A 27,260-nucleotide genomic window follows, 5' to 3' on the forward strand; every position below is an offset into this window, starting at 1 on the left:
ACAGTTACATATAAGCTATTTTTTCTATTCTTTGGTGTGATTCTTTGTAGATTTGCCTACTTGGCCGGACAAATGAGGAGCGCTGAGGACTCCACACGGTTACACATAACCACACCCCGGACACTATACAAAAATCCCATTCTTACAGTATGTTGTGTAACGCTTATACCTGGTATTAAATGTGTTCATCTAGTTATTAAACAACTTGTAATGTATACCTGCATTGCTTTAAAAGTTGTGTTGCTGTTGCAGTTTCTTGTCGTTTGTTCTCCTCAGACATAACACTTTGCGAAATGACGTAGATTAAAAAAAATTGACCTTCAACAAGTTTATCTATGATAATTACGTTGAATAAATGATTCTGATTCTTAAGCGCGAGATAAACAATTCGTGCACTCTTCCTTACTCTTTAAGACTAAAGTAAGACCCATAGGGGGTGAGGTCAGGGTATGAGTCAAGGGGGCTCAATACTAACCCTGACCAGGGTTGATGAGGTCAATCACTGATCTCACAACCCACATGACAAGTCATTTCAAAAGGTATTGTGGTTGCAGATAATCAACAGGAAACTGAACACATATTATTTTTTTTGTAACATCGCAACTTACCTGAACATGTCTAACACATCCATCGAAGTCATACGGCCCTTTATGCGAATTGGATGCTTTTAGCTTAATGTTATGTTCGCCTCTGACGTCATCTGCTATGTCTGCGACATCTTCCTTATGTCGCGCGTGAGACACCTCTTGTGCTAGCGATTTAGCAGCATCTACTGTCTTCTTTACCGTACTGCCGAAGAATCGCTTTAACCTGGCCACAGAAGTTTGACAATTAAAAAAGAAGTAAGTCTAGAAAGTAAAAACAGTTAAAAGGAGAATGCTCCAAAAGATCTGAAAGTAGTGCCAATTAGTGAGTCATCATCAGACCTCATACATCTTTTCCAGAAGAGTTATATAGAGTCTAGGAGGAAATGGTTCATAATCTGCTATTAAATCAGTATCAGTAAAACTGATTCCATGGGGTTTAAACACTGGCCGCGATCGGCGATGATTATTGCGTCCATACGTTTCAAGTATATATTTTGTATATTATTTTGTTACATAACTTCTAAAACCCATGAATTGGATAGTTTCCTAGGTCGAAGATAAATTATCGATTTTGGATTTATCGTCCATACATTTTGAGCATTGTCCTTTTATCTCAGAGAAATTATAGACGGGAGTTGCCAAGCGTACGCGTTCAACTCTGCCAAAGTACATGAACGACCCGTACGTATTTTGTTATTTCTGTGACAGTTTGTTTTGGTATGTTTTTATAAAGACCATGGTATAAGAAAACCAGGTATGCGCAATCCTAAGACAAGCCGCCATTTCAAGCCCAAAGGCGTAAATTTTATTATTGAAAATTAAGTGAATTACTGACTAATGTATTTAATTACTTTTTTTTTGTCGTGACTTATTGTAGATTTGCCGCAGATGGCATTAACTACTTGGCCGGACAAATGGGGAGCGCTGAAGGCTCTCACCCGGTACAACGTTTAAGACAACAGGCCTGAGGGTGCCCAGTTGGGCGCGAACCTCGGTCAGTGCGTCGTCTGAGAGGAAAAATATTTGAAAGAATTAATCGACCCTAGTGGGTCGATAGCGATAAGCGCTGAATGAGGGAAATCGTCGACCACGCCGGCGGGGTCGGTATCGGGGTCCTGAAGTGTTTGGTGTCGCGAGCTGATTGGCTGCCTCTATGGCTAGAGTAATAAAAAGAATAGGTAATACTTTTCAGTACCGTCCCTAAGCGGAATGTATTTGGAAGTATTTAATTACTATTACTCTTGTCATATATATAAAAATCATTAAAACTGTAACTCTTTTACTAAATGTTTAAAATTTCCTTGCAAAGTAAATATAAAAACAATGGTCGCAGGTAATTTATTTTTACGAAATGGCAACACAGGGCGGGATGACGTCAGCTGGGCTAGCCTTGAAATGTTAGCTGTCACTTTTGAGCATACGTGGTCTTCTTATACCATGATAGAGACGACGATTTTTCTTATGAATGTGTGGCAGTGAGTAGATGTGTACTGTACGTGTATACCACAACTTTACTCCTACAAAAAGTGGCAGAAAAAATTAGTGAAAAGCTAGCCCAAAGTCAACTCCCGTCTATAATTTATCTGAAGATTCCAATATCAAAAGCTTTGCACATGTTATGTTGTAAAAAAAAAAAACAAGAAAATGCTAGTTCTTTTTTAAAGTAACCAAAAATCTTTTGTTGGTGTATGTTAGAAAAAAAAACCACTATAAAAGCATGTTTCAAAGACTCACACTTATTCAGAAACTCGCTTTAATGCTAATATTGAATGCGTTTTATAAGCTGGATAAAACAATAGGCTATTTGACAACCTAGTCAAATGGGATACTTTTTACGAAACGTCACAACGAAAATTTTCTTTACAGTTTGTATAGAAGTACTGGTCTGTGACGTCATCAATACAAGCGGTCTGTCGTCATACTCTCCATTGTTACTTAATCCATAATGAAAATTCGAAAATAAGCCACAAACCGTTGGTTTTCTGTTAGACCAACGGTGAGGTGTGGGTACTCAGTTCACCTCTGACTACCCCAATTGGGATATAGTCGAGACACTCGTGAGTTTATGTTATATGAAAATAAGCCCATAAATAAAAATTAGATTGATTTTTGTTCTTAGACTGGCTTCTATTTCTAGATTAGCATTTTATAATTTATTTTTGATCCAGTCAAATACCCTATTGTGGACTATTACTAAAGCATAAGATTTCAAGCTAAAGCCGTCACCTGGCATTCATTTCGTGAGTGAGTTTCTTGTTTATGTTGTCTTGGGAATGACTTTTGACTAAATTTGTAGGTGGATACGTTGGTATTCTAAATTGGATAGATACAAAGATAGATAAATGAATACGTTTTCATACATTTTATAATAATAGTGTTGCGGTCAATACGTACTTGTGGCATGGAGTAACTAATATACGTAATACAGACTGTTCCACGCCATACTAGGAAAGTTGCGGTGCAAATGGAGCGAGCCAGAATTTGTATTACGTATCAAAGTGTTTATGAGTAGTTCTTCGAACACCGGAATCTATATCATTACCGTAAAAGATACAATATCCTAGAATCTTTCGCTTTTTGCAAATATCCAGTTAGACCTTTTTTTAGTTTGCTGTATAATTCTAATTGTACTTTATTTTTCAATACTTACCTTTAATGGTACGCTGTCTCAATACTTTATAAATAAATAAAAATAGACCTTACCTAAGTTGGTTACATATTTAATTTCTAACTGGATATTTGCAAAAAAAAAACAAAAGATTCTAGGATATTTTATAGTATACATAAACTGCCTATATACGTCCCACTGCAGGGCACAGGCCTCCCCTCAATCAACCGGAGGGGGTATGGAGCATACTCCACCACGCTGCTCCAATGCGGGTTGGTGGAGGTGTTTTTACGGCTAATAGCCGGGACCAACGGCTTAACGTGCCCTCCGAAGCACGGAATCATCTTACATTTTCGGACAATCAGGTGATTCAAGCCTGAAAAGTCCTTACCAAACAAAGGACAGTTTCACAAAGTGATTTCGACAATGTCCCCATCGAGAATCGAACCCGGACCTCCAGATCGTGAGCCTAACGCTCTAACCACTAGACCACGGAGGCTGTTATATTTTATAGTATACGGTGCATATATTCAGTTAGGACGTCCGTGAGTTGGTGACATACATACGTTCTCATTGGATATTTGCAAAAAACATAACATTACATACATACATACATAAACTCACGCCCGTAATCCCAAATGGGGTGGGCAGAGCCACAAGTAATCAAAGACAACTTGCAGCCACTGTTGATACGAAGTCCTAAGATGGATATGATGAACCTTATGGTGATAAGGGATCAGCCTATCGCCCATAACATTAGTCCATCATGTTAGAGGACGCAATCCCTCTGTCGGTAACATAAACATAACATTCTAGGATATTTTTGCGTTCACGGTAATGATATTTGACTTCTAGTGTTCGAAGAACCACCAATGATACCAGGTTCCCAAGATACATGGTCTATCTAGTTTGGGTTCCTGTCTTTCACACACGACGTATGGAATTGGTGTAGACTGGTATTTGGTAGCTAGCGCGAAAGAAATATTTTTTTTTATGCGACACACCATCTCTAAATAAAATTTATTTCCATATGTAAGTTTACACGGTTAGCGCCATCTAGTTACTCCATGGCATAAACGTTTTTTTTTTTGTTTTCCCCGAAGGGTAAGGCAAAGGGAACTATGCCCATACAGCCATGTCTTACGTATTTTTTTTCTTGATGATTGATGAAATGATGAAAGATGATGATGATGAAACCTAAGCCCCCACCCTCGGAGTAGACTCCTACTCCGAACCCCAAACGAATTAACTCAAAAGTCCGCATAAACTTTCGAGTTATGAAGCGGCTTCTTGACACGAAGCGAAAATAGGCAGATACACTTTGTTTATTGAATACTCCGATATAATAACACTCGCGAATGTCTTCCGACTAACTTAATGCGATCATTAACCACAAAACACCACTTCGTATTAATTATTTAGATTATTCAATGAAGAAAGGAACTGTCCCGTTCCCGTTTCCCGCCAAAAAGCCTCAACCCATGGCATAAACGGCCACAACGAACAACATTTGCTTGCATTGTGCACTTACTTTTAAATGCGCAAATGTCAAATGGCAATATTGCTTTTTTAGATGAATTGCTTCGATGTGGCCTTTTTAACCCCCCAGGTCGATTAGCCGGTGCATATTGCCAAAGAAAACTTGAGCTTATCTGTTCTGTGTGTGATGTCATTTTATTTAAAAAAAAATCGGCGAGGCTACCGACTGGTGCCGGTCCGACTAACCTAAATATTTCATCACCAGCCCATTAACGTCCCCACTGCTGGGGCACGGGTCTTCCCTAGGGATGGATAGGGAGATCGGGCCTTATACCACCACGCGGGCCCAGTGCGGATTGGTGGTTATTAACGACTGCTAATGCAGCCGGGACCAACGGCTTAACGTGCCTTCCGAAGCACGGGGGAGCTCGAGATGAACTTATTTTTTTTTTGTGGTCACCCATCCTATGACCGGCCTTTGCGAAAGTTGCTTAACTTCAACAACCGCAGACCGAGCGCGTTTACCGCTGCGCCACCGAGCTCCACTTAAATACACTTCTCATCAAAAAAATCGAAACACCTTGCAAGTTTACGTTTTGTCAGGATTATCAGAAAAATGTGTACATTTAGGAATAAATGTTAAATGTCATTTAATAGTGAGTAATATGAGCTTATCAAATCTTAATGTTAATGTTCTAAATTTAAATGAATTTTTCATAGGTTTCGTATTTTGTTAAATGAGTCATTTTTATTCCGTATGGAGTATAAAGGAAATGGATAAAACAACACACGTAAATGAAAAAAAAAGCTAAAAAACGTTTATTTAATAACTTGTATTCCCTCCCCGAGCTCTAATTACTGCTTCCATACGGTTCTTCATCGATCGGATGAGAGTCACGATCACATGCTGTGGTATATTGTCCCATTCCTCTTGGATTGCATCTTGCAGCTGGCTAAGTGTTTCTGGGGCAGGATCTCTTGCTCGAATTCGTCTCTTTAATTCATCCCACAGATGTTCAATGGGATTCATGTCCGGGCTTCTTGCTGGCCATTCCATAATAGAGATATCGACTTCGTTAAGATAATCTCGTACGACGCCCGCGGTGTGAGCCCTAGCATTGTCGTGCATGAATATGAAGCCGTTGCCAATAAAATGTGCATAGGGCATCACATGAGGCTCGAGACACTCTTCGACGTACCGATGACAGTTTAGTGCAGGCAGACGTGGCCCAGACACGAAAGCAAGCTCTGTCTTACCGTCGGCGCTGATTCCTCCCCAAACCGTCCACGAACCGCCACCGCAGCTGACCTTTACTTCAATGCAGCATTGTGCATAGCGTTCTCCGTCTCTTCTGTAGACCTTGTTCCTTCCGTCGTTACCATACAGCATAATTTTACACTCATCAGAAAAGAGAACTTTGCTCCACTGTAGGTATGACCAATTTAGGTGCTCACGTGCAAAGTTAAGGCGCGCTCTTCGATGGTCTGCAGTTAATTTCGGCCCATTTGCTGGCTTATGCGGTACCAGTCCACGATCCTTCAACCTTCTTCTAATTGTAGAGTCACTTACAGCCACCCTTCGTACAACACGAAGCCGCTGCTGCAGTTGAAAAGCGTTAAGGCGTCGATTTCTTAAAGAAGTTGTTACAATAAATCGATCATCTCGCTCAGAAGTGACCCGATTCCTGCCAGATCCTGAACGGCGCGTGAACAAACCAGTCTCCCGATAACGTTTATAGACTCTATGAACAGATGACAGGCTTAGATGCAGTCTTGCAGCCACAACACGCTGACTAAGGCCAGAATCCAGCAATGCCACAACTTGGGCGGCTTCTGTGGGCGAAGTATCCATACGTTTTAGAAAAAAAACCTTTTTTCAGACGTCCCAAAGTCACAGTATTGAAATAAAAAACAAAAAGTTTAAGGATAGGCGCCAATTTTTAGTTTTTAAACGCTAAATGTACTCCAACCCTAAACACACATTTGTCTCAAAACAGTGATTCATTTCGTTTATAAGATAAACAAATGAAATTCTAATTTTGAATTTAGAATTTTCGCTTATTACTGTAATGCCCAAACTGCCAGCTATACATTTATGTATTTTTTTTCATCGTATGAATTCTTTTTTGTGTTAAATTCGGACAGAAACAATGAAAACGGAAGTGTTTCGATTTTTTTGATGAGAAGTGTATTTATGTATATTTTTTACCTACCTAGTATAATAATATTTACTAACATAGTTTTAAGGGCATTGTTACTAACACTCTATGGACTTAAGTTGTCTGAAAATAAACATTTTATTTATTTATATTTTTTTCATTACGTGTGTCAATGTTGTATGTTTTCCCGGCATGTGTTAGCTACTAGATTGGATGATGGCAATAGGATGATGGTGTCAAAAATGAAGTACTTACTTCTCAGTCTTACGCTTAATGGCTGTGGTCTGTCTGTCCGTGGCCTCACTCTTCTTCTCTTTAGTCTCGTCTTCTGCGCCGCCCGCACACACGCTCTCACTTTCCTCGTCAGTTTCCCTATAAGAGAAAGAGATAAAACATCTACATACTTCTTAAAACAACTAATAGGCTTGAAGCTTTGGAGCAGTAAGGGCCTGTTTCACTACTCTTTGGTTAATTGTCTGATCTGAATAGGGCAGTTGATTGGTTTGTTTTTCTATTCATCAATCAATTCACGTGAAAATGCCGATTAGTCTGAAAACCGTTTTTTAATATTTTGTCTAACGACGGAGATATTGATAGTTAAACGTCTGTGATAGGGGAATATTCCGTCCCGTTCTAGCTTATGGTATTTGTAATGTAGCTGATTGTAGCTTGTATAACATGTGACGTCACACATTTCTATTGCCATTAATTTATAAATCTCAACTTAATCAATCAATAATACTTTATAACTCTCTCTCTCTCTCTTTTACTTTTTTTTTTAATCTCTGATTTCGGATGACTGTAACTATTAAATTTTTCAACGAATTTCGATTCTGTTTTCACATTTGGCTATCATTATAAAAAGTATAACGTTTGATACTTATCAACTACCCTATTGGAGACAAAGTTTCGGATAGCAGAGGTACCGTCTGTGAGATAAGTTCTGGATAGGCTATCATACACTTATCAGTAAGCAGTGAAACAGGTCTTGAGAGTCCAATGTTAAATATGCGAAGATATTTATTTATTTAGATATTTTAATTTAGTCTTACAAATTGTTTTTAGACTTTTGGATTAGACAGACTATTAGCATTTTTAATAACTTTTCATAAAGTAATATAAGTTAAGTTAGTAGTTTCATAAGTAATATAAGTTATATACACTACTTTAGGGTCAGCGCATATCACTGAAAAATTATCATTATTACCATTCTCATAAAATGCAATACTGTTTGACAATGACAAATTGCTCGCGTCGGCTCGAGGCGACTCGAGGTGTTACTTGGTCCCTACTAATACATAAAGTGCTTTCTTGTCCCTACAAGAGAGCACTTTATGATAATGTTGATATAGTAAACTATTTAATGTTTTCAGGAAGTGCTTGCCTTTTACTGGACTCTTAATGTATTACAACCAAACATTTTGGCAATATTACATAGAACTTTAAGAGACAAAATGCGTTACAGGAGTTGCACTAAACTGTAACGACTATACTTATTAAGTTAGCGACTGCCTAAAACGTTTGTAGGGCCTGAAGTTGGTAAAATAGAATAAAAATTCAAACTGAATAAAATAATCTTCGCATATTTAGCCTAGAACATAAGCACACGTTATAATGTAGCCCATAATAAGCGAATAGTTCCCAGCAAAACCACCATATTAGGAAGTGATGAAAATGACCCAAAAGACAACATTACACAATTCTTTTAACTGATAACTATACGACAATAATAAGAAAAAATAGGTACATATATTTCTATTGTAATAAAACTATAACTACTAAAGTGAGCCTATGTTCCGCTGAATAATTATACGCAAATTTTCATTTCCCAAAATGTTTTGATTGCCAACCATCGTCTCGGGTAATAATGTTTGCCGCCTGTTTCATTTCCCAACAGCAGCGCACGAGTTGAACGAGAGACGTTTTCTTTACTCCCACAGGGAAACGATAAAGCGTTATGTATATTTAGTCTAATTTAAAGCAAAAAGCAATGTCTTCTTCTATAGTGTGGGTTGTGAGGTGGATTACCAACCTCATCAACCCTGGTGTCAGGGTTACTATTGAGCCGCCAAAGGCCCCTGATATGGCTCATGTAACGACTACTGACTTACATCAGTAAGCTGTAACCGGAAACAACGGTTTAACGTGCCTTCCTAAGCACAGATCCCCTTACTTTCGGATAATCAGGTGATCAGCGTGTAATGTCCAAACTAGGGATCACAAAGTGATTTTTGTGATATGACCCTACCGGGATTCGAACCCGGGACCTTCGGATCGTGAGCCTAACGCTCATCCACCGGACCACGGAGGCCGTTAAACAATACCAGTTAAAAAAAATAGAAAAAAAAAAGAAATGGTATAATAATACCGATTTTCGTTGTAGGTTCTATCAAAATATAATTAAAACCATGGTATAAGAAAACCAGGTCTGCTCAAAAGTGACAGCTAACATTTCAAGGTCAGCCCAGCTGACGTCATCCCACCCTGCCTTGCCATGTCGTAAAAAATATATTACCTTCGACCAATGCTTTTAACTCACTTTGCAAGTAAATTTTGAACTTCTAGTAAAAGATTTACATTTTAAATTATTTTTATATATGTGACCAGAAATAGTAATTATATACATTAGTCACTAATTGACTTAATTTTCAATAATAAAATTGACGTCCTTGGGATGTTGGAGATACTAATTTAATGGTAACACTTACGTCATCAAAGAGCTAGCAATGGCGTCTTAAATTGAGCATACCTGGTTTTCTTGTACCGTGATTAAAACTAAAACGCTAAAGATAGTTATAGCTTCACCAATAGCTGTGACAAAACTCACAAAATCACCCATAAAACAAAACACCTAAATCACAAACATCACAATCCACACAAACTCAAACGCACAGTGAATGAGGGTGCTAAAGCCGGAAGAATAGATGTTAAGACCGCTAGATATGTAGCATGGTTTAAACTCAATCCATCTAGTGTGACTTTTTTATAAAACTTAGGAAGCCTGTCACATATTGGTGCTGATACCAGCGGCCTTAGCAACGTAAGCACGCGACTCTTTCTCGCCGCGACAGAGATCATCTATCTCTTTCTGTGCAGTACTGTGAGAGAGTGACGGGAGATGCATGTCGAGGCGAGAAAGATTCGCGCGCTTACGGTGCTAAGCCCGCAGAAATCTGTATGTGTGACGCCTCAGGGCTGCCAACTACAATACCTAATTTAACCGTCATTACTTAGGTAGGTACTGCTACTTACGCAAGGATATTTTACAGTCATAAGTCAACATTAAAAAAATAAACTTTTCAAAATAAGTAATTCGAATCAGAATAAAAAACTGCGCCGCATTTCAAAATTCGAACATTTTACCAATTTTTATAAATTAAAAAAAACAATGGTCCACGCGCTGCCCTCACGATTGAAGACTAAAGTAAGACCGAGAATACCACCTAATTTGATGAATTTGAAACATTTTTAGTTGATGATGTCCCGTCTCATTCTTTTATATCGGATTAGAAGACAGGAAATGTTTGTCGTAATCAACACCAATTGATTAATGTTTTACAAAATATAAGACATATTTAGAAGGGAAATTAAATTATTATTTAAAAGGGAATTTACTTAAGATCACACAAAAGTCCACGCTACATTCCACGCAGTCTAAACACGACCATGGACACGCTTCATAAAGCTTTAGTAGTAAAAATATCGAATTTTCGCTGTAGCCAATAGCAGGCGCACTATTGTTGTAAATTAATTATCCAGTTTCCAGAAAGGTCTCTGTATTTCGCCGTTCTTGATTTGTGCTGACTTTTACTGCTAAAACCCAACCCGCACAATGAAATATACAACTCGTTTATATGTTAGTTAAAGAGATAAAAGGTACTACAAGAAGTGCACAAAACACTTTTAATCGACCAAACTAAGTTAAGCTACTTTAGTCAATCACCTTTCACCTTTTATCTCGTTAACTAATAAATAAACAAGTTGTATATAATATTGTGCGGGTTGGGTGGTACAGTAAGGGTCAGCGCAGATTAAGAACGGCGAAAAGGCGAGAACTTGAGAACTGATTAATTAATTTACGGGGGCCTGTTGTATTTCCTAATGTTTATAGTCCTAAAGTCGATTTTCCGAACATCATTTTCCTAATATTTAATTGTACTAATGTTCGATCATCCTAAATATTGATTATCCTACCGTAATACTTGTCCTAATATTCTTTAGTTCTAATATTAATGTCCCTAAAGTTTGAAATTCCGAATTTTTCATTCCCTATATGATCTATTTGACATATTTTGGTTAGTTGTGACCATCGAGGCCCGAAGGGCCGAGAGGCGGCGGTGAAGATTTGTTTCGTAACGACAGCAGTCACGGGTGCGAGCGAAGCGAGCACGGAAATTCGCGGCACCCCGACACTGTAGATATAGGTTACGAAGGCTGTATGGCAGGGGGCGAGCAAAGCGAGCCCCCTGCCATATAGCCGAGTGGGTTAGGTTACTTGTGACCATCGAGGCCCGAAGGGCCGAGAGGCGGCGGTGAAGGTTCTCTATTGTATTCCCTAAAATTTCTTATCCTACTTTTTATTTTCCTTCACATTTTATTTAGGACTATACATTTTAGGAATATAAACGATTGTAACTATGGACATTAGGGCTTACCATCATTAGGATGAAAAAAAATAGGGCAATGAACACTAGGAGTTAACAAAATTGGACTAGGATCATTAGGACATTCGATACTTAGGACTAAAATGTGAAGGAAAATAAAAAGTAGGATAAGAAATTTTAGGGAATACAATAGAGAACCTTAATTTACAATAAGAGTGCGCCTACTATTTATCCATTTATCAAGTCTTGTAGCAATGGGGGGTTAAAATGGCCACATCGGAGCAATTCATCTAAGAAAGCAATATAGCTATTTGACATTTGTTTGCATTGCGCACTTACATTTATACAACCAAAAGTCAAATTGCAACATTGCTTTCTTAGATGAATTGCTTCGATGTGGCCATTTTAACCCCCCTGGCCTAAGATAACGCCTCTATGAAGCGTGTCCTTCCCGAAGTAAGATCAGTGTGAACCTAGTAGTCCGCGCCATGCTGGCCAGCGAGTACAGGCTGACGGACAGCCGCCGGCGCCACCCCGCCGCGCGGCCCGCGCCGCCCGCGCTGCAACCAGCCGCGCCTCCACGTCTTAGCTACCTTCTTTTTTTGATGTGACTTATTGTAGATTTGCCGCAGATGGCATTAACTACTTGGCCGGACAAAATCTTAGCTACCACACCCCGCACACTTCATACGAAACACCTCGTTTTACGCAGACCCTACACGTTATCGTACACGCGCATCTGTGTGTATGACATCTGAGGGCTGCCAACTAAAATACCTAATTTAACCGTCATTACTTATTTACGCAAGGATCTTTCGCAATCATCAGTCAATATTACAAATTCTATTTTTTTTTTTCAAATAAGTAAATCGCATCAGACTAAAGAACTGCGTCGAATTTCAAATTTCAAACATTCACGTATCAACCTTTATAAATTAAAAAACGGCGGTCCGCGCGCTGCCCTCACGGTTGAAGACTAAAGTAAGACCAAGCGGGGTGAGGTAAACCTAGCTCAGCCTTTGGGAGCGGAGAGTTGACTTTGCCCCCTCAAATGTTTGTTTTCTTAACTTTTGCTTTTCCCGCCCTTTCTCGCTCTGTGTGCAGCGAGAGTGCTGGTTTCTACCAAAGCGGAGACGAGAGGAGACGTGGAAAAAGAGAGCGACAGAACATCTTCTCTCGCTCTATCGAACGGTGTGATTAGGCGATTCCGCTTGTCTCCGCTCCTTTCCTCTCCTCTTTGGAAAAATCCACATTTCTCGTTAGTTTCTGTGACACTCTATTTCCTGTGTGGGCAATACTATACAGGGTGCTCAGAATATCAGTCCTATACTTTATGCAGAGTTAATATCAAGTGGAATTTTCCGTCGCAAAATTCATGATTTTTCAATTCCATACTTCTTCTTCTTCTATCGTGTTCTGGTGTCAGGGTTATTATTGAGCCGCCAAAAGCCCCTGACATGGCTCATGTAACGACTACTTACTTACATCAGTAAGTAGTAACCGAGGCCAACGGCTTAATGTGCCTTCCGAAGCACGCATCATCTTACTTTTTGGACAATCAGGTAATCAGCCTGTAATGTCCTAGCCAAACTAGGTAACTAATCACATAAAGTGATTTTTGTAATATGTCCCCACCAGGAATCGAAACCAAAGCCCTACGCTGAGCCCAACGCTCGACCACTGGACCACGGAAGCCGTTAATCCCATACATGCGATGGTAAATTCCAATTGATATCAACTCAGAATCATGGCCTGAATCATCCCTCTAAGTTATCGTTACGATGTCACTAACAGTCTGTATATGTTATAGATTCATGGTAGGCCTCTTGTACGCAGTTAGTAGGACACATTATAAAAGATTTTTTTGATAATTATACTAGTAATTACCTGGTGTTCTCCTCGTCATTCTCTCGTCCGATGTACTCGGAAGTGAGTCTCATTATGTGCAGACTCAGAGGGTTCATGCATTGTGGAAGTTTGTGTTCCGCTATGCTTAATGGCACTCGTTCGCCTGTGAAAGTTTAAATAATTGGGTAGTTTCCTAGGTCAAAGATAAAAAAAATAAAAATAAATAATATTTATTTCTCTCACTAGCTTAGAACTTAAAATACTGGTGTCTCTGATAGGCGCAGGCCTGTGTTACAGATCACCAGGCCCCAATCTTCGGACATTACGGAATACATAATATGCTTATACAGCGAGCTATTACTTTATACGAGAAAGAACATTTTATACAACATACATAAACAGCCTATACACGTCCCACTGCTGGGCACAGGCCTCCCCTCAATCAACTGGAGGGGTTATGGAGCATACTCCACCACGCTGCTCCACTGCGGGTTGGTGAAGGTGTTTTTACGGCTAATAGCCGGGACCAACAGCTTAACGTGCCCTCCGAAGCACGGAATCATCTTACTTTTTCAGACAATCAGGTGCTTCAAGCCTGAAAAGTCCTTACCAAACAAAGGACAGTCTCACAAAGTGATTTCGACCATGTCCCCATCGGGAATCGAACCCGGACCTCCAGATCGTGAGCCTGACGCTGTTACCACTAGACCACGGAGGCTGTTATGTGGGTGAATGTGTATGAGTTTTTATGTGAGTGTGTGTAAAAGTGAGTATGTGACTGATTGATAACTGATTGCTAAAGACAGATCTAAAGGTGACAAAAACGTTTCCTTTTTCCTATTTAACTTATATCTGAATTTTCAATAAAGAAAATTATATTAAGTTCGAAATTTTATCACGATATTTTATGACGTCACAGTGTGCTTTTTCATACAAATTATGGAATTTGTATGAAGAAGCCATTTCGCGTTTTGACGTTACGAGTTTGTACGGAAATACTGTCCTGTGAGGCTGTGACGTCATGAACAAAAGCGGTCAAACGTCGTACTCATTGTTAGTTAAATTACAAATGAGTCGAATAGTAATGTATGTACGAGTACGAGTACTGCATACACACACACACTAAACACGCACGCACGCACGCACGCACGCACGCACGCACGCACGCACGCTCACACACACACTCACACACACACACACACACACACACTTGACACACATGTGTACACTTTGAATCCATGTCACATTTAACTTTTTTGACAAATTAAACCGTAAGTCTCATTAAATGTCAAATATGTTAGTGCGACAGGGTTCTAAAGTGGGTACATGATATTGCTCATGACTGTACCTGTGTCGAGGTTGAGCACGCAGACCTGCTCGAGGATCTCCATGTCGGTGAGGCAGTGCCCGGAGGTGGTCCTGGTGCGCACGCCCAGCTGCAGCTGCTGCTCGTCGCCGGCCGAGCGGCGCCGCCCGCCGCCCACGCTGCTGGTGCCGTCTGAGTTGCTGCGTCTGTGGACATCATAGTCGTAGGACATTACAGGCTGTTCGTTATTTTAACATTTCCCACGCATTTGAAATTCCCGCCCTTTCCTTTTGCCATTTGACAAGGACAGACGGAACGACCGCCATTTTTAAAAGATACCACTTCTTCCGATTGCCGCGCGGACGACGCAAGTACCTCGCATCAAATATTAAAGAAAACGTCAAAAACCTGAATAAAACCTACATGGAATGCATTCCCGACGATTGTGAGTGTTTATGAAGTGAAAACAATATTGGATTTAACATTGGCGAGACAAACTGTAAGTTTTTTCCTAATTCTTCCACTGTCGCAACCCCCCTCCATTATATTTCATACACAGGCTGATCACCTGATTGTCCGAAACGAAGATGATCCGTGCTTCGGAACGTTAAGTCGTTGGTCCCGGTTGTTTATGACCAAATCAACCATAAATATTTTTGTACTACAATAGTTGGGATAGTCTATGGCTAAAACACATAATAACGGGTTCTTACCGCGTTCAAAATAGGGATATGAGACTACCGATATTTCGACACAGTTGCAAGTGCCTTGATCACGGGATGACTGAACGTGGTAAGAACCGGTTATTATGTGTTTTAATTATGATAATAACCGCGTAAACTTAAAACAATGTATAGTATATGGCTAGTTAAAAAAAAACTCAATGTTATAAAATGGTGTAAGTTTTTTCGTGCCACAAAATAAAATATCGTGATTCTATAAATCCGCCTTTTTTCTATGTTGCCCTCATCGAGCTACTCGAAGGACTTAAAATTATACATGTAGGGTACACCGGTTACTAGTTAGTTACTGATGTAAGTAACTAGTCGTTACATGAGCCATGTCAAGCCTTTGGCGACTCAATAGTAACCCTGACACCAGTTAATGAGGTTGTTACTCCACCTTGCAACCCACACAATAGAAGATTAGAAATATCCCGTCTAACCTGGTAGCAGAACCAAGACTGGAGGTTCCGGTGGTGGGCGCGGTGCGGCCCTCGCTGTGTGTTCTCAAACCGTCACTGCGCACGCGTTCATCGTCCAGAGGCTTCACTACGTAGTCACCTGCAGTATGGATGCATACGTAAGAGCCATATGATAGTAGACAGTGAGTCCATCGGTCACGGAGGCCTCACGACCCGGAGGTCCCGGGGTCGAATCCCGGTGAGGACATAACACACATAATCACTTTGTGAGCCCTGGTTTGGATAGTTAATGTCCTAACATGACAGGCTGAAATAAAGATGTTCCGTACTTCGGAAGGCACGTTCAGCCGTTGGTCCCGGTTACTACTTATTGGTATAAGTACGTAGTCGTTACATGAGCCATGTCAGGGGCCTTAGGCGACTCAATAATAATTCTGCCCTGACGCCGGGTTGATAAGGTAATCCACCTCATAACCCACACGACAGAAGAATAGTAGACAGTAGACTGGGAAAGGAATAGACAAGCAGGATCACGTTTTTGTCTCTTTCACTCAAAGCGAGAAAGCGAGACGTTTCAGTGCCAAGGAACGTTGCGCCTTTAACTTTGTAATTGCAAGTTTAGATAGATAGATAGATAAATGATTTATTTGGTCTACAGACACACATGCATACAATACAAATCAACAACAATACACACCCCATACAAAATGTTTGACACACGCTAGGTATGTATGTGTGTGTCGGGTCGGGGTCGGTCGGTCGGTCGGGAAGTTTGGTATCCATAATGTGGTCTTACGCATTTTTTTATTTTATTTTTTTTTTATTTAAGGAAAACATAAAGCTTAAAATAACACACTTAAGGTAGTACAGAAGCCAATTAAGTTTTCACCAAGAATTAATGCATGCACTTGGTTATACAAAAAGAAGTAAAAATAAAACACATATAAGTAGGATGATTAAAAGATAATACGAATCTAGACATAATAGTTATAATATTAGTGAGTACAGTATATCTTTGAGTACTTACTCTTCAGTAGTCAGTTTAACTTACTAATAACAAACAAAATAAAGAAAGAAACAAAACACACATACTTATTTTAATTCATCTATGACTATTGGGTAGTTTCCTAGGTCAAAGATAAATTATGAAATTCTAATTACTAAATAAATACATATCTAAAGGTGACAAAAACGTTTTCGTTTTTCTACTTAACTTATTAAATAAATAAATAAAATAAAAAGAGTTTATTTCGGACATGTTCCATAGTGGTTAGTAACAAGCAATAAACAACTTAATCTAGTGTTAGTAATAGAACGATAAAAATAAAATAAAATAAAATAAAATAAAAATATTTATTTATTATTTATGAATTTTCAATAAAGAAAAAAGTAATATTAGTGCGATATTTTGTCTCGTTTTTCGATGACGTCACAGGTTGCTTTTTCATACATCACCATCACAGGCCTTTACATCTTTATCAGATGATTCAAACAGCGTTTCTGTGGCAGCTTTTAAAATGGCTGTAAAGTCCGATGCGAGAGCGACAGTAGCGGCCGCACGACTGGCATTGTAGTTGAGGGTTATTAGACGGCACAGGTGGTAAATCAGCCCTTTCATTTCTATGTCGCCTCTCGCGTTTTTCATACAAACTAGGTTTAAAGAAACTTTATTCTCATTAAAGATAATGAATCACTTACATGAGAAGGAGAACTTAATTACATTAATATGTTGTCGTTCATATCACACTTACATCGCACTATTGTAGGTCACACATAACACTCGTTAACACAAAAATCGGTATATAGGTACACATTATAGTTTGTTGTATTGGGATTTATATCAATCACCTCCTCACAACTACTATTTAGGTAATTTGCTTAATATATTCGGCTAATTTATGCTTAAATTCATTAATTGATTCATATTTTTTTACATGTGAGGGTAATTTATTATAAAGTTGTGCTCCCTCGTTAGTAAACATTCGCTTACCGTAGTTAGTTCGGATCTTCGGAAGTACCAGTAAACTGGCCCGTCTTGTGGAGCGTTTAGATGCGTGTCTCTTTTGTGTGAACTTAATTGACGTGTGGATAATTCCGCTTGTTATTTTTCGAATAAGAATGCATGTGTAGTATATAACTGTTTTATGTTCATTAGATTACTCTGTTCGTACAATTTGGCTGTTGGCATTGAATATGAATACGGATAGTGAAAAAGAATTTTGATAAGTTTGTTTTGGATTACTTGTAATTCGGATAGTTTGGTTTTGCATGCACTACCCCAGATTTCTATAAGATACATAAGGTGCGACTTAACTAGGGCATTGTAGATGGTCATTCGCACTTTACGGGGAGCACAGCGTACTAGATCTCGCAATGAACCTATTAAGGAACATAGTTTTTTTCCGACAGCCTCAATATGACAAACTCCATAGTAATTTCGTGTTTCGACGTTTAGTGAAGAGTAACTGATTTGACTAGTTGGAAACTACCCTATTATGGGTTAACAACAAAATAGATGTGATCTTATGTATACACATACATACATACATAAACTCACGCCCGTAATCCCTAATGGGGTGGGCAGAGCCACAAGTAATCAAAGACAACTTGCAGCCACTGTTGATACGATGTCGTAAGCTGGATATGATGAACCTTATGGTGTATGGTATTCCAAAAACGGACATGAACAATCTCTCTCTCTCTATTTAAGAGCTGCGCTCTTGTCGGTGGAGTAACCGCCATTCCTCTCTTCTTCCCGCCAAAACCTTCACCTCCCGATACGACACGACCTGCACCTTCTTATCCCCTTCCTCTCTTCCCTTAATTTTTTCCTTCTATAATGTTTGTTATAAATGAACAATCATGACATGGCTATTGAAAAATCATGCATCTAATCAATTCTCGGTGAGGAGCTCGGTGGCGCAGCGGTAAACGCGCTCGGTCTGCAATTGTTGAAGTTAATCAACTTTCGCAAAGGCCGGTCATAGGATGGGTGACCACAATAAAAAAAATTTTTCATCTCGAGCTCCTCCTTGCTTCGGAAGGCACGTTAAGCCGTTTTGGTCCCGGCTGCATTAGCAGTCGTTAATAACCATCAATCCGCACTGGGCCCGCGTGGTGGTTTAAGGCCCGATCTCCCTATACATCCATAGGGAAGGCCCGTGCCCCAGCAGTGGGGACGTTAATGGGCTGATGATGATGAATCAATTCTACTTTGTATTACAAACGTGATAAGAGTTTCGTGCTGTGATCATGATCATCTAAAGTGTAAATAAGTTTTATTTTATAATACCCTGTGGTCGTGGAATGCCCGCCTCTACTTCACAGCCATAACACGTCCCGGATTAGAAATAAAAATAAAACAGTTTAAATAAAACATTTTCAACGTTTGAACGGACTCGGTGGTCCAGTGTTTGAGCGTCGTACTCACGATCCGGAGGTCCCGGGTTCGAATCCCGGTGGGGACAAATCACAAAAATCACTTTGTTTGGTAAGGACATTACAGGCTGATCACCTGATTGTCTAAAAAGTAAAAAGTACCGTGCTTAGGAAGGCACGTTAAGCCGTTGGTCCCGGTTATTACTTACTGATGTAAGTACGTAGTCGTTACATGAGTCATGTCAGAGGATGGCGGCTCAATAATAACCCTGACACTATGGTTGATGAGGTTGGTAATCCACCTCACAACCCACATGGTAGAAGATAATATAATTATAATAATAAAAAAGTTTATTTAGGTAAAATCTACGACACACATATACATTTTAAGCATTAAAATATACACACATTAATATTTAGTTGGAAAACATAAAGGTATATGGGTGCCGCAGCTTATCAAAAAAGGCCAGGGTTCAGTGAAAATTTACCCAGAGGGCAACACTGATTTTCAACCCACGCCGATCGGTGAAACGCGAGTAAAAAAATAAAATAAAGAGTACAAAAAAAACGACTTAGTGTTACACATAGAAGGTAGAAATAAAATACTCAAAGGTGTACCTCGGACAGCCTCCTTGATGTCGAGGGCGGAGTCCTGGTGCCTTCTGGCAATGCTTCCTCGCGACGAGCCGCTGCCTCGCTCACTGCCGCGGGACTCGTGCAGGCTGCTCACTGACCGGTCCATTGCTACGGACAAACGAATCAATTACTTAACATAACATATTATACGTCCCACTGCTGGGCACAGGCCAATCAACCGGAGGGGGTATGGAGCATCCTCCACCACGCTGCTCCAATGCGAGTTGGAGATGTTTTTACGGCTAATAGCCGGGACCAACGGCTTTACGTGCCCTCCGAAGCACGGAATCATCTTACATAGCGAAAAGAACAAAGGAATCAATTAATAATAAATAAATAAAATAAACTTAATTGCATCAATCATTAATATACACAATAGTGTTAGTAACATCATAACGAAAACTTTGAAGTGGAATTTTCCATTGCAAAAGTATAGAATTGAAAGTAATTTAAAAAGCTTAAAAAAATTGGGTAAAACCCACTTGATATTAACTAAGAATCATGGTTTGAACCATCTCCTTCAGTATTCGTTAAGATGTAACTAATACCCTACGTAATTTTTGACGATTTTATTGAATTTTGTACAAGGACATGTTTTCATCTTTTTTTAAATACTTCAATGTGGCCGGTTTGGACCCCCGGATCCAGTATCTCGATCGAAGTACCTTCACCTGACGCTGCTCGAATTATATCCTACAAAAAGCTTTAGTTTGTGGCGGACCCAACTAGTTGTCCACCTAGTTCCGCCCACATGCAACAGATGGCGCCACATTCAATAATGCAGTCTTCAAGCAGTCGTGAAACGCGCTATCGAAGTTTACACATCGAGACGCATATATACAACTTCGAACATAACACCGTTGGATCGTCGATCCCTAGTCACACTACTAACTTGTGACTAGCGGGGTACTATGCTCAGTTCGGTACTACGATAACATCCTTTGGCGGCAGCACGTCCTCGCCGCCAAAAGTTGATGGTATTCTTACCATATTTAGAGTGCGAGAGTTCGAGTGAGTCCTGGAACTCCCTGGTCAGCGACTCTATGGTGCTGGCGGGGCTCGGTAATGCCATGCTCTGGTTCACCACGCTGGAGAGAGGCGGCTGCAACAAGATGGTAAGGTTAGACAGAGACAAAAAAGTTTTCTAAAATGGCGTCTAACCTCTTATGACCTCTACCTATCTATGTATTTGACCTGACCTAACCTAGTTAGATAGACAGTCGCTTCTGTAAAAACCGGACCTGTCAAATCTTCAGGTTAGGTGAACAGACCCTGTGAAAAACGGGATAATGCTAAGGAGATGATGACTATGTATAGAACGGCAACTCTTCGCTCCCCACAAGCGGATGAGCCAGGTTTACCTTGCCCCCCCTCGGTCTTACTTTAGTCTTTAATCGTATAGGCGTCAGACGTCACACAGATACGCGTGTACAACCTTCAGGATAGGTAAGCGGACCCTGTGAAAAACGGGATGACGGTAGGGCCTCCGTGGTCCAGTGGTTGACCGTTGTGCTCACGATCTGGAGGTCCCGGGTTCGAATCCCGGTGGGGACAAATCACAAATATCACTTTGTGATCCCTAGTTTGGTTAGGACATTACAGGCTGATCACCTGATTGTCCAAAAAGTAAAAAGATCCGTGCTTCGGAAGGCACGTTAAGCCGTTGGTCCCGGTTATTACTTACTGATGTAAGTACGTAGTCGTTACATGAGTCATGTCAGGGGCCTATGGCGGCTCAGTAATTACCCTGACACCAGGGTTGATGGGGATGGTAATTTACCTCACAATACACACGATAGAAGAAGAAGAACGGTAGGGAGATAATGACTACGTACGCGGCTGAGCTAGGTATAGACTCCCCCCCCCACCCTTCGGTCTTACTTTAGTCTTTAACCGTATGGGCATCAGACGTCACACACAAAAAGGGATAACCCTAGGGAGATGATGGTGATGGTAATGACCTCTACGACGAGAGACTCCAACGTGGGTTTGTCGGGGCGGCGCGGCACGTAGCGGTAATCGTCAGTGTCGGTGGTACAGACACTCAGGTTGTCGCCGTCGGCCGTCGACAGCGATTGCGAGCCGTGCAGCTTATCTGAAATAATAAGTTCATTCATGTAGCAACGCAAACCAGAGGCGGTGGCTCCGATTCCTGCAGACACCTCCTAATTTTATTTTAAGTTAAACCTGTCATTTTCTTATACGCCGAAAAGGAAAGCGACGGATAATTGTCAACCCGAGCGAATAAAATAGACGAGATCGCTAGTATTGTAATCCGTTTGACGTGCTGTCTATTTAACTCTGTCGGGTTATTGGCTGATGTAAAATTTTTTGACGGTTGTTTTAGCTTAAAATTGACGTGTATTCCATAAACTATATGCCTGTCGATTACCCGTCCCTTTCTTTTTTAACGGATAAGAAAATGACTGGTATATACTGGAATTAGCACCAATGTGTATGTTATTATATTATTAATGTCACATCGCATAAACAAACACCGCAATCCTTCTTTCTCTTTTCTGACGCATAGTATCGTCCTTGCTTTTCTTTACTAGAAGGTACCACTCGAGATTATTCAAGAAAAGAGTCGACAATTCTGGTACGAGACCAGTTTGTAAAGCGATCGGAGCAAGAAGAAGTAAAAAAAGTGAAAGTAAAGAAAAAATGGATGTGAAGGACAGTGTTTTGAACAGTGTTAAGTGTAGTGTCAAGCGCAGTGTTAAGCGCAGCGTTAGTGTAGTTACCTGTATAGTAAGTATTTCAAGTGTGTGTTATATGTCTTTTGATGTGATGTTATTGTAATTTATACTATATAAATATGTAATCCGTGTCTAAAATAATAAATGTTTCTTTCTTTTTTTGTTTAAGGGTGTCGTCGTCGACGGATACGTCTGGGAGGACGTCATCATCACCATGTAATGTGTGTTACAGTTACTTCGTTTCTTCTTCCTGGGCGGCGCGACGGGCCCGGGCGGCGGCGGGCGCGGCTCGGCGCACGCGGCGACGGCCACGATGGCGCTGCCGCGGGACTGCTTCAGGCTGTTGGCCTTCGTACTCGCTATCACATCCGGCTCCGCTAGCCCGCCCACTGGAAACACAAATTAGAATTATTTCTTTATTATTGATGAGTAAATATGAATAATTTTAAATTTCGAATGGCCGGGTGCATGAAAGAGCTATTCGACTGAATTCGCTTCAGCCGAATGTTTTTCTTTTTTCCGCTGATTACATTTTTTTAACTTTAACACGAATATTATTTTTTAATTATTTTGATCGAAAATCATTGCAGTAAATTATTGCCATTGGCTGTCTGTTTTATATTTTAAGGTGTATTTTGTATCACTAGCTGCAGATCTTCCAATAATTGGCACCAGAGTTGAACACATACCATTTTGATTTCTACTGTCGGAGGGTAGTGGGTCGTCAGATATGGTGGAGGGTTCCCTGGACGACAGCGACGGCGCGGGCGCAGCGTCGCGTATGTTCGCTGAGAAAAAAAAATGATTTAATTGGTCCATAGATTATTAGTTACAACTGCAAGTAACTTCTTTTTTTATGGGAGATAGGCAAGCTTATGAATACAATCTTACCTGATGGTGACGAAAGTTATATAATAACTTTAAAAAAGAAACATCTAGAAAAAAATACAAAGTAAGAGGGATGACATAGAAATATGACTTATCGTATTATTTCCTTTCCACATCATTCATTGCTTCTTTGGTATCGCGCAACCACAACTAGCGCTTGTGTTACTACGCAATGAACGGCGGGTAAATCAATGTAGCGGTCCAGCCAGAAGTGTCTTGGTACGACCGATTCACAGGCGACATGCGGACTCTTTTAATTTAATGCTGAATATTTCTCTTGTTTATGATCTGATAGATGTAATAAAGTGATACTTACGATGAGATTCGGAAGCGCCGCTCAGTATTCTGCCGATTCTCCCTAGAGAGGTCATACTTTGCAGACTCATTGTATCGTGGGCTATTATTCTGTAACAACATAATAATTATGTAACCATATACAGGGTGTTAGTGACATCGTAACGAAAACTTTGAGGGATGATTCAGACCATGATTCTGAGTTGATATCAAGTGGAATTTTCCGTGGAATCATGGTCTGAATCTTCCCCCTCAGTATTTGTTACGATGTCACTAACACCCTGTATACAAGTTTAGCCGTTATGGATCTGCCAAGAGGCCACCAATCTCTCCTCTGGAATAATGTAATAATTCTCAAGTATTAATAATAATTCTTAAGTATTCTTGTCGAACATTATAAAGAAACAAAAACACAAGTGCAGTGACGTACACGCATCAGTTTATGCTGCTAGTGTTCTTAACCCTTTCACGGGCAGAGACCATGGGTCATTGGTGGTTCATAATAGATAGTATGACACCTTGGAATCGGGACGTCATTCATTAGCCGTTCAGTCCTTTAAAGTGTTATATAATAATAATACTAACTTGAAAGGCTGTTCGAGCGCGTACTGGTGGTCAGCAGAGCCGGTCTCGGGTACCTCGTCCTCCTCCTCCGTCTGCATGCAGCGCCGCAGCTCCTGAAACCTCTTGCGGCCTTGGACCACCTGCAAAGGATATATACAAAATAAAAATATATAGGAAAGCAAATGAGTAAAACCCCTCCAGCAGGTGTCGGCCAATACCCGTATGACGTTTATCTGCGCAGATAGTATTCGCTGCGTTTATTGGTCAAAGATTGGTCTAACAGAAAGCTCAGAGAGGTGTGGATACTTAGTTCATCTTGCGATGGATGTACCTCTGACTACCTCAAATGGAATATAGTTGTGATATGTTATGTTATTAGCCACAACCCTCGATATAGTTGCTGTGCTGCAGCTGCTGGGGTTTAAATGTGTAATAAAAAAACGCAAGCCACGCCCATTAACTGTACCAGCGGGGTATGCACGGAATGTGTTGTCGCTCGACCACTAGACATAGTGAATGCTGTCTGGCGCGATAGGGTAACTGTAGGGATAGTTTATCAGACTATCACCAACATTGAAAAGGATGTTATTGACAAGTTGGGTAAGGATATAATTAATTCATAATTTTTATAATACCCCAGAATAAACAGCTGAGATATTTTATGCTTCAAAATCAAATCATACATCCTTTATTGAAGATAAGACAATTAAATATACATTAAAAGAAGAGCTCTTTTCTTACTTCTTGTTCTCCTAATAAACACTATAAACCTCTGCCTACCCCTATAAAGATACAGTGTGATGCTATGTTACTTTATGTATTGTCGTTACTTCTTATTCAGTGTTGATTTAATTATAGTTTTACTAGCTAGAGAAGCAAAGTACATTTTCAGTTTTCCTTCTTCCCATCTCATCCTCTTGAAACACAATAAATAACTTACATTTTTAACAGTAGTCCTGTCATCTTCGACGGGAGTTACTTCGGTGGTCGGCACAGCATTGTCTCCAGATGCTGCAGGTTCTGTATTCCTGCTGCCTGACTCCTCGGATTTACTTGTTTGTGGACTCTTGTCCTGCCCTGTCCTCTCCCCTGACCCATCTGGTACCTTGACATTCTTGCATAATGATGATCTTCTGTGAAGAGCATAAAAAAGCATAATATATATTATGCTACTTAGTGTGAGACATATTTGTGACGCATATTTATGAAACACAACGTCCGTGCCTCACCCAGCAGGGTCTACATAATACCAGCTGCGTGGTTCACTCCGCGACTTGTGCTGAGTAAGGCCCTTTTATCTCAGGATGTCCACCACCACCTTATGATCATTCTAATGAACATCCTCCTATGCTTTTTGTAATTATTTTGTGAAAAATTTTAAGTATTTTAATAACATTGTCTTGTCTTTATGTGTGGCGTCCTTTTATAATAAATCATTTCTATTCTATTATTTAGACAGATGCTTCAATCAATAGGATGGGATGCAGCAAAATCTGTTTATAACTGTTATTTACTGTTTATTACTATTATAGATGAGACTATGACCATGTAATTTATGATTATACATTTGATAAACATGAGTCTATCTCTAGGTAGGATTGGGGTGTAAAGTTCCTAGTGGCTGTGAGGGCTGATTTTCTGAGGATAAGGCTCAGATGAAAACATCCAAACTCACTGTTTTTAATTAAAATTCATACAAACATTATGATACAGTAGTTTGATGGAGTACAAAAAGAACGGAAGTGAAGATACAAATGTTGTCATAGTAATAAAAATATAAATTTAAAGTTGGGGTTGCCAACATCTCTTCAGAGATCAACAACAAAAATTCAAAATTATTTTCTGATGATCACAAATTCCATTCAGAATCTATCTTATCTCAAAATGAGGTTCTGTTAAACATTCTTACAATTATTGTTATCTATTTATCAGTTGAATGATGGACAGTTATATTCTTCTTTTTATCATGTCACATCTACAAACTAAATAATAAATATTATATGAAGAAGAAAGTAAACAATGAAAGATATTTTAAGCCCATATTTATTAGCATTTTGATCAAAAAGGCCTCCTCTGTCTCTCTATCTGTATAGTCCTGTTTTAAATAAAACAGACTTGAATATGCCGTGATGTGGAAACTTTCCCGCTAATAATAACCCCTTATCAGTAAATTATTCTGACATTTCTTCTTTTGTAAACCACGGACCTTTCAAGACATAGACATTTTGAATTTATCAAAAGATGACAATACCCTACAAAGACAGTTTGAAATCAAAAATAAACATCAAAGATGACTTTCATTGATTTGAAAATCGCATGCATCAATACACAATAGTCATACACCGCGACCTGTCGCTCGTCAAGGACGGAACAAGATTGTTATGAAAAACATCTGTTATAACGATCCTTATCCACCTCTATTTGCATCACATTACATACGAAAAATAACCCAATAGAAGACTTTAAATCAATAACAGTAGGTCACGAAAGGTTCAAACATAAATTATAACACAAATGAAGCACCATTAGTCACATAAATCAAACGTTGTGTAAACAAATTACTTACTTAGACCCCTTTATAGGTGTGAATTCTTCAGCATCATAAAACTCGTCTGTGTCACTACTATCACCCATTGTGGACCAATCGACGGGTAACAACAAACACTAACTACGATTGTCAATGATAATATTTACTTCATAATGCTGAGAGAAGTTAATTTTTGCAAAAAAGGAAAGTTGAGATCCACCACTCGTTCATTTAACAATTTGACAGATCCGGTTGACAATGATGACAGTTCAACGTACGTTCAGAAATTGAACAATATGATACGTCGTATCGTAGTCGTGTGGAAAAGTTTTTACTCTACTTCAAAAATAAAATGAGCAGAGATCCATGTTTTTTGATTAATTATAAAAAAAAAGAAAAATAGATATAGGCATAAATTATTTCTTGAAAGTCCCAATTCACTTCTCAAAATAACTTGAAGATAACAGAAATGAAATGACTACCTACCTACCTTATTCATGCTTAGCGTACAAGTAGCGTAAGTTTAGGATGACGTGTCT

General features: G+C 39.7%; 1 protein-coding gene across 6 annotated transcripts in view; it reads right to left on the reverse strand.

Annotated features, from left to right (window-relative positions):
* LOC126370199 (WD repeat-containing protein 44) overlaps positions 1–26,968 on the reverse strand; it is a 51,311-nt gene extending 24,343 nt beyond the window's left edge. For 2 of the 6 annotated variants that reach the window (XM_050014967.1, XM_050014966.1), the window contains exons 1-17: positions 26,761–26,968; positions 25,135–25,327; positions 24,216–24,334; positions 23,653–23,741; positions 23,138–23,236; positions 22,685–22,837; positions 21,711–21,844; positions 20,737–20,851; positions 19,732–19,857; positions 19,028–19,054; positions 15,757–15,874; positions 14,634–14,797; positions 13,325–13,448; positions 11,911–11,997; positions 7,089–7,205; positions 2,814–2,900; positions 609–810 (exon numbers count right to left, since the gene is read on the reverse strand). In XM_050014967.1, coding sequence (XP_049870924.1) covers positions 609–810; positions 2,814–2,900; positions 7,089–7,205; positions 11,911–11,997; positions 13,325–13,448; positions 14,634–14,797; positions 15,757–15,874; positions 19,028–19,054; positions 19,732–19,857; positions 20,737–20,851; positions 21,711–21,844; positions 22,685–22,837; positions 23,138–23,236; positions 23,653–23,741; positions 24,216–24,334; positions 25,135–25,327; positions 26,761–26,828 — 2,022 coding nt within the window. In that variant the 5' untranslated portion in view covers positions 26,829–26,968. The remainder of the gene's footprint in view (positions 1–608; positions 811–2,813; positions 2,901–7,088; positions 7,206–11,910; positions 11,998–13,324; positions 13,449–14,633; positions 14,798–15,756; positions 15,875–19,027; positions 19,055–19,731; positions 19,858–20,736; positions 20,852–21,710; positions 21,845–22,684; positions 22,838–23,137; positions 23,237–23,652; positions 23,742–24,215; positions 24,335–25,134; positions 25,328–26,760) is intronic. The other 4 variants (XM_050014968.1, XM_050014969.1, XM_050014970.1 and 1 more) reach the window with 4 other exon arrangements.
* Between the last annotated feature and the right edge of the window lie 292 nt (positions 26,969–27,260).

The sequence above is a fragment of the Pectinophora gossypiella genome, chromosome 10, assembly GCF_024362695.1.
Source record: "Pectinophora gossypiella chromosome 10, ilPecGoss1.1, whole genome shotgun sequence".
Lineage (NCBI taxonomy): Eukaryota > Metazoa > Arthropoda > Insecta > Lepidoptera > Gelechiidae > Pectinophora > Pectinophora gossypiella.